Source organism: Corvus brachyrhynchos, unplaced genomic scaffold (assembly GCF_000691975.1).
Source record: "Corvus brachyrhynchos isolate BGI_N302 unplaced genomic scaffold, ASM69197v1 scaffold83, whole genome shotgun sequence".
In the NCBI taxonomy this organism is placed as follows: domain Eukaryota; kingdom Metazoa; phylum Chordata; class Aves; order Passeriformes; family Corvidae; genus Corvus; species Corvus brachyrhynchos.
In genome coordinates, this window is record NW_008238464.1 from 4,770,001 (window position 1) to 4,777,910 (window position 7,910).

The 7,910-nt window shown below is 42.4% G+C and overlaps 1 protein-coding gene across 3 annotated transcripts in view; it reads left to right on the forward strand.

Annotated features, from left to right (window-relative positions):
- LOC103617607 (opsin-3) overlaps positions 1–7,910 on the forward strand; it is an 87,487-nt gene that overhangs the window by 21,090 nt on the left and 58,487 nt on the right. For all 3 annotated transcript variants that reach the window (XM_017737082.1, XM_017737084.1, XM_017737083.1), the window contains exon 3: positions 7,459–7,784. In XM_017737082.1, the coding sequence (XP_017592571.1) occupies positions 7,459–7,784 (326 nt within the window). The remainder of the gene's footprint in view (positions 1–7,458; positions 7,785–7,910) is intronic.

A 7,910-nucleotide genomic window follows, 5' to 3' on the forward strand; every position in this document is an offset into this window, starting at 1 on the left:
ACTGCTCGCCACTGCACAGTGGCCTGACTTCAAAAGGAAAGGCACAACTTCAGGCAGGTCCCAGCCTGCCAGCTGCTTGTTCACACTCCTCTTGCACTTCCAGCTGCATGATGTCCTTCCCAGGTGTCCTGGCTGTAGAGAGGGAGTGGAGCTCAGCACCATGTGGATGTGGCCAGGTTGCTGTTCCATACCACGCACATCATCACTGCAGGCGTGGTTTCGGGGGGAAGAAAAGATGAGCGTGCCCCTGGAAGTGTGTCATTTTGTTTCACTTTTCACTGGGGGGCATTGCTGGGATCAGCCCTGTGGACCTTGTCCTCTGTTGTCACTGCCTGTCCCCTTTCCACTTCCTCCAAGACACATCCTGGAGTTGTCGTTCTGAAAAAGTGGCAGCCTTGGCTCCAAGACATTGTGCTGAAAGGTAGCACCTGTGCAGGAAGCACCTGCAGGGAACAGAAGGGCAGAGGGGAGCCTGGTCCTAGCCAAGCTGAGCCTAAAGGTGCTGAATGGAGCCAGGTGGAGCAGGGTGGAACAGTTCTAGGTGGCCATGCTACATGGAATTTAACCAGTAGAGCACAGCAATCTGAAAAAAAAAAAAAAAAAACCAGGCATCACAGCACATACTATCCAGCTTTTGGGAGATTTGTCCATCATGGTTTTCATTGTATCAGGCTTGGGAACACGAGTGCTGAGTGCAGGAAGCGTCCACCATCTTTTCTTTGTCTGGAGGAACCATCTCTGGCACTGAGCATGGGAACAGCCACCATCCTGGCTTTGTCTTAGTGGCCACACAGAACTAAGCTGAGGTGATGAGCAACTTCTTGTGTGTAAAGCACCTTCTCTTTTCGTATACTTTTGTTATTAATATTGCTGCTATTACTGTGCTTTTATTATTTCATTGCTGTTTGCTTTCAATAAATTATTATCTCGAGCCATAGTCTCTTTGTCCCTCTCTTGCCAGAAGGGTGGGAGGAAGAGGAGTGGCTTATTTGGAGTTTCATTTCTGGCTGGTGTTAAATTACCACACCAGGATATTATGTGAAAGCTGTCCCACAAGAATGGGTACTACATGCACACACATACAGGAATGGAGTCTTGTCATGCATGACATCACTATTTTCTCTTCATTCATCAACACATTCAAGTGGCAATGGCCGGAGTTGCTGTTGGTTAACCTCTGCCACTGGCAGACCCCTCTGGAGTAATTAGAGGGTGCTGCAGGTACCATGTGGGAACTTAGTAACGCTTACTATTCCCTCGATTTCCCCTCTGCATTTTGTACATGGCTGGTAGATGGTCTGCACCCCCAGGGTTGCTCAGCTTGCACCACCCTGCCATGGGGCTCAGCCACAGAACAGCCAGGCACACTCTGGTTCCACGCCTTGCACCAGGCTCAGCTGCATTTTGTCCTGTCTCCATCTCAGTAGCTGAGTTTGGGCTGGACATGGGTTGCAGTGGTACTGGGACATGTATGGACTTGCTGGGGAGTTACTGAGGTTGGTGCAGATGATGCAGGGAAGGAAAGGTCTGTAAATGCCTGAAGACAGCGCAGCAGAAGAGTGAGAACAGCTTGTGCAGGTAACAAAGAATGCTGTTTCTAGCAGTAAAACACACCGACTGGCCCAAACCTGAAGGACTAGGTGCTGATAGTAACAGTGTGACAACCCATGGGTGGAGGATCCTGCACCCACTGAGAGGAGCAGGTCCTCAAGGGTACAGCATGATACAGCTGCCATTTGTTTCCACGGTAGCTCACCGTGAAAGAAATGGTGCTGGTGCAGGTGAGCACCTTCCAGGCAGACGTGCTTTCCAGAGGAGGAAATGCCAACAGGGAGCAGCAGTCTTGCCTCAGACATACAATGTTAGTACGGGCATTTGTAAGCAATGGAGGATTTCATGACACTGGACTTCTGAAGCATATAAAGGCTCTATCCAAAACCCAGTTTGTTGCCAGGGAGGTACCTGTAAGCAGGGGGTTTTATGAACTGGTAGCTGGAGTCTCTTGTTCTCTCTGTTGAGCAGAAGAAATTCTGAACAGACCTCTTAAGCACAGACCTTGTGGGTCTGTGGGTGTGAGAGTGTGAGTGAATGAAAACTATGAGACAATGCCTGTGAGTGGGTAAAATCAACCTTCACAGAGGTTGAGTGTGGCAAACCTATCTTGGGTTTTTGCAAACCCTTGGATTTAGTTTTTCTCCATTAATTTCTTGTTGAAGAAGGTGCTATTGCATCCCTCCACGTTCAGTCTGCCTAAGGTTACTTGTGTCTTCTTTTCATTGCCCCTGGTCCTTGATGACTGGCACATAGTGCAGGATTCCCTTACAGCATGCAACCAGGGCCTCTCCAGGATGCCTCAGGACTCTAACCGTGCTCTAGTGTAATGACTTTCAGGACATTTAAGAGAGCAAATATACCTAAGTTAGTAGTCAAAACTTTGACCCAGTGTAGGCTGAATGCATGGGATTCTCAGCTTTTCCTAGCCTCCAGACCATGGATGAGCTGCATCCCCTCTCCAATTACTACATCAGTGAGCAGCATAAACCAGCAAAAACTAATAAGAAAAGGTAACGCTTTTAGCTGGGACTCATGGGAACAAAGTGTAATGATTTGCTGTGCCTTTCACAGCGTACTCTGTGCTGTGCTGCCAGAGAGAAATGTACAGATCCTTAAATAAAAGTAAATAATAGATAATGTCTCAGATGATAGCCCTATAAATAGATGTCTGTCCTGGTTTATGACTTGAAATTTAATTTCTTGCACCCTACTCGCTGCAACTAATTGCCATGTAGAAAGGCCTATGGTCCACACCCAGCTAGTCTCAAAGTCACTTATTTCCATGGTTAACTTTTGAATAATTATCTATTCCTGTAATGCAATCTGCAGTGGAGTTTTTGACATTTTTCAGTACTGTTCAGTGAGAATCTCATATGCATGAAATGCTGGGGGAGCAAATTACATCTCTCACTGTGATTGACTCCTGTGGAGTTATTTGTCTAGGTACAGCTTGAGGCTCGAAATATTTGTTGTAAGCAAATTCCATTTAGATTTGCACTTCGTGAACCTAATTTTGTTGCAATTTTAGAAAAAATTACTCATTTGAAATTAATATACTCAGTCTACACAGTCGTAAATGTTACTACACAATAAGAATGAAATATTGGCATAACGAATTATAATTATTTTCTTCTTTTTATAGCCTACATTAATTTTTTAAATTTGTTTTCTCGTTATTAAGGCCATGGAGATTGTGCTCAAGTCTTTTCTTCAGAGACAGTTCTAAAGTATTTAATTGCTTTTTTTTTTTTAAGCTGAGATTCTCACTAATTCCTCTGACTGCAACAGATAGGGCATGAAATAGAATACCAGGTAACTGCAGGATTTCTGACAAAGGTCACAACAATTAAATGCACGTGGCATTAAGAAAACTCCATATGCAAAGCTGGGAGGCATAATGAAAACTGAGAAGATTTATTCTGCTTCAGCCAAAACAGCTTACAAGAAGGGCGAAAGGGAGGCTGAGGAAACTGTGAGCCTGTTAGTCTAAAATCAGTGCCTGGAAAAATTATGGGGAGGATCACGCCAGGTGCTATAGAAAAGCATGTAAAGGACAAGGCGATCGTCAGTTTATTGCTGGCAGCTCATTCACTGCAAGCTGACAGCTCATGTACACCTGATCCCCATATTTTATTTCCAGCCAGTGTCAAACTGGCTGAACACAAAACCTGGTTTTGCCTTTTTTATGAAAGTACATTGCTTCACTCCAACAAATTAGTATCTGTTATAATTGATGAAAGGTTACTGGTGTGTTTCTAGCATTCAGCTACTGAACTAATAAAAGAGTGAGATTAAAAACAATTGTTTGGTTGTTTGTTTTCTTTTTAATTAAAAAGCTGTAGATATTCTTAGCAATCAGGGTCATTGGAGCTTCTCTGCCAGAACATTGCAACAAGGTTATTCTTGATGTGGTTTTGACCAGTCTTGGCTTCTGTGTTAAGGTGAAAGGCCCTCCATCCGTAAGGCTGGATGGAGCTGCAGTGTTGGGGCATAGAGAGTCAGGGCCCATCTTGTGACTTTGTGTGCACTGCCCCGGGTCACATAAAGCAGACTGAGACAGGGTTGCAGCGACCTCTGTTCTTCCTCACCTGGGTAATAGGTGTTTTAATTACTCGCAGCCAATTCAACCAAACATATCTCACTGCTGGAAAAAGCTACTTGTTAAATTTGTATTTTGATTTTGGCTTTCAATTTATATTTTCGTCTTTCAAAGCAACAGTTGTATTCTTTCAAAGTAATTGTAATTTTTCTGAAAAGTTAGCTGGGCTTACTAAGTTTAAACCACATGAAAAATGTTGAATTCTTCTATCTCTTATGAGCTACCTCTTCAATGTATTCCTCATTTTACCTTATCTTGAAATTATTAGAAGTCAATGTGTAGTGGTATTAATTTTAGTGCTGTTAAAAATTTCAAACCTTGAAGTCTTGCTGTGCCAAACCCAAAAATAATGGCATTTTTTCCTGAACTTTTGTGGTCTGGGATTCCATAAATTACAATTCTTGTCCTCCAGAGAAAAGTGCAGTTTGTGTCATGTCAGTGGAACTCAATAAAAAGGTGAGTGAAGATGAATTGGCTCCTGCCAAGATGTGCAATTAAGAATCACAAATTATCTTCTGTATAGAGAAGAAAATTATTTTCCATTATTTAAGGGTAACTTTTGTGATTTTGTCTGATTGCTAATATTTGATTTATTCTTGACTGACATCACCATGATCCTAATTTAATATCTGAACATTAATTCTATGCCAGTGTAAGATAAACCTTTTCTGCATCTCAAAACAAGTAATCCTGCATTCAGGGTCAGTTGTCTTCAGATCCACTCCACAAAGCCATCCATCATAAATACCAGCGTCAGAAAAGCTAAGCATCTTCCTTGTATTAGGCAATAGGTGAAGATAAGAGGAAGTGTAAATGTGTGCCATAAATCATGACAGTACACCCCAGAAGAAGCTGCTGGGCAGTAGCACAACCACAGGGATGAGCAGGCAAAGCTGTCAGCCAGGCTGGACCTGAGAGCCCAGTGGTGAAAGCAGCAATCCAGGAAGCAAGGTCCTGAGCTAGGGAAATCTGAACATCCTATCTGGTTTTTCTAGGCAGCACCACACACACAGAAATGTAGGATATCCTCAGCAAAAGTACAGCTCACTTGTCACCTCATTAAAGTAGGGAAAATGCAGTCTCAATTGCCGTCAGAGGTAGAGCAAGAACAGTAGATCCTTGCTGTAGACAACCCAGCTGGCAAGGGAGAGATTTCTTATTCCCAAGACAGTTTTCAATTCGTCCATGATTGTTTAATCTAAAGTACAAAAATAAATCTATAACAACTGACAGAGGCCTAAGTTTCAAATGCAAAATCTGGATTTTTGCCTTAGGTACCTACATGAGCTAAATGTTTTTGATAGAGAGAAGCTCTTTAGTCAAGTAGATAAAAACATGGAAAGCAGCAATGCTAAGAAAGTGAAGGTAATTAAGTGTGGGCTGGGAGCAAGTACAGAGCAGTAGATTATTTTCTCTTGAGTCCAAGGGCTTTCAAGAGTGGTGTTAAGTAGGAAATCAGATTAGGTGAGGGATGATCAGAAAGTCTCCCCTCTCTCCAAAACAGCCTAGCCTTAAAGCAAGTTTATAAGTCAGCTGAATTTAGTGGAGCTATTACAGCTGTAAATGTATCTACTCTTTAGGACTGACTTCCCAGTAATGTACAGAAAATAATTTAGTAGACTCTTGTAACAAGAAAGGTGTTTTCTTCTTCAAAAGTTGCCTTCTCCTCACACCCTTTTGCTTTCTTTTCCACGGTGAAAGAAGGCATCCTATTGCAGCAAGCAGTGCTCGCATTTCCCCTGGGTCCTTTGCCGTGCCCAGCTCTGCACAAAGTAACTGCAAATTGTTGTCAGGATGACAGAAATATCTGTGCCTGCATTCAGTTAACTCAGAAATGAGTCACTGAATTGTAATGAAAAGTGGAGCAAAATGCTGTGCCTGGGGAGAATATCTCACTGTGCCCTGTGTGGGTCTGTGTGTAGGGTGTTTTGCCCAGGTACAGGATAGAGTAGTGTTATTCCCAAGGGAAGTCTCTGACTCACCTCTATTCCATGCCTGGGAAGGAACTACAGGAGAAGCTGACAGTTAAATGCAGAAAATGGATTACATCTATGGATTCCTCTGAAGAACACCTTTTCTTTTAAGCCATTTGCTGGGAGTAGGTACCACTCAAAATCAGAGAATTTTGGCAGGCTATGTATCTCAGTGCTACTGTGTAGTTGGCTGTTGCTAATAGCAAAGATGAAGAAAAAACTTGTGGAGAGAGCTGGACTGACATTGATCTATTCAGGTTTTTCATCCTACAGAGCAAAAGAGAGGGGACTTGAAAATATTGGAAAATATGGTTTTAAAGATCTTCAAACAAGTTCCTTCTGTCATAAATCCTTGAAGTGGTATCCAGTGTTGTGTCAGCAAGAATTGTAAGGAGGCTGCAAAGAGAACGAAACCCTAGGAAAAAACAAAACACACTCCATTGAGTCGTGACTAAGAACCTGCCATGGAAAACCATAAGGTTTTGTAGAGGGGCTTGGGTCCCAAACCTTGAAAAAGAGAATGGAAATATCCTACAACCCAAATTTTAAAGCCTTCCTCTGGAAGACGTAACAGGTTTATGACACATAGGGCTCAATATTAACCTAAATCACTTTTAAACTTGATTATGTAATATATATGTAAATGAAGTTGCAATCTGCCATATCCCAGTCATAATGTGGACATTTTTTTAGTGCTATTAAAAAGTTCAAACCTTGAAGTCTTACTGTGCCAAATCCAAAAATAATGGCATTTTTTCCTGAACTTTTGTGGTCTGGGATTCCATAAATTACAACTTTTGTTTGCTTTTTCCATGTATGAGTGGTCAGAACTGAAGGTTCGTCTAGCTGATGGGGCAGAGCAAGAGAAGCAAAAGTTTCTTTCACTTTGGGGCTCCCAATTTTGAATATATAGTTTTGGTTTTTTCTTTCTTTTTTATGTAAAAGTCAATGCACTATTTGAAAATGCTCATGGATGTTAAAAATCAAATAGTTCTTATCAAGGGAATATTTCACCATTTTATCACCTCAGATAGAAAATTGATTTCCTCTTAGTAATACTAAAACAGATAAAGCTGAAAACCTGACTAGAAGATGAATATCTCTCAAATATAAAAATCTTCCAATGTAAGATAAATCTGAGTTAAACAAAATTTGACATGATGGACAGAGCAACCAGGACCAGTGAGGATTAACACACAGAGAATAATGGAAATGTTTTCACTGTTGCTTCAAATATATAATAACCAAAAAAATCATCTGCTTTCTTGGGATTTGGAATGGATACATGCAAAATAATGGAAGTAAGCATTTCTATTGCTTGGTTCATTGCAGGCATTGTGTCCCTGGTCTCCCTGGCTGTGCTGTCCTACGAGCGCTACAGCACTCTCACCCTGTGCCACAAGCGCAGCGATGATTACCGCAAGGCTCTGCTGGCGGTCGGTGGCTCTTGGATTTATTCCCTGCTCTGGACCGTGCCACCTCTGCTCGGCTGGAGCAGTTATGGGATAGAAGGTGCAGGGACAAGCTGTTCGGTACGCTGGTCCTCAGAGTCAGCTGAGTCCACATCCTACATCATCTGCCTCTTCATCTTCTGCTTGGTTGTCCCTGTAATGGTCATGATGTACTGCTACGGGCGCCTCCTGTACTTGGTTAAACAGGTAAGCAGCTGCCTGCTCTCACAGCGCAGACTGCTCTGAGGCAGGTTCTGCATTTCTCTTTTATCAAGTTTGGAAGTACTGATGGTTGAGAGCAAATCAGCAAGCCAAAATGTAATTGAAAAGACT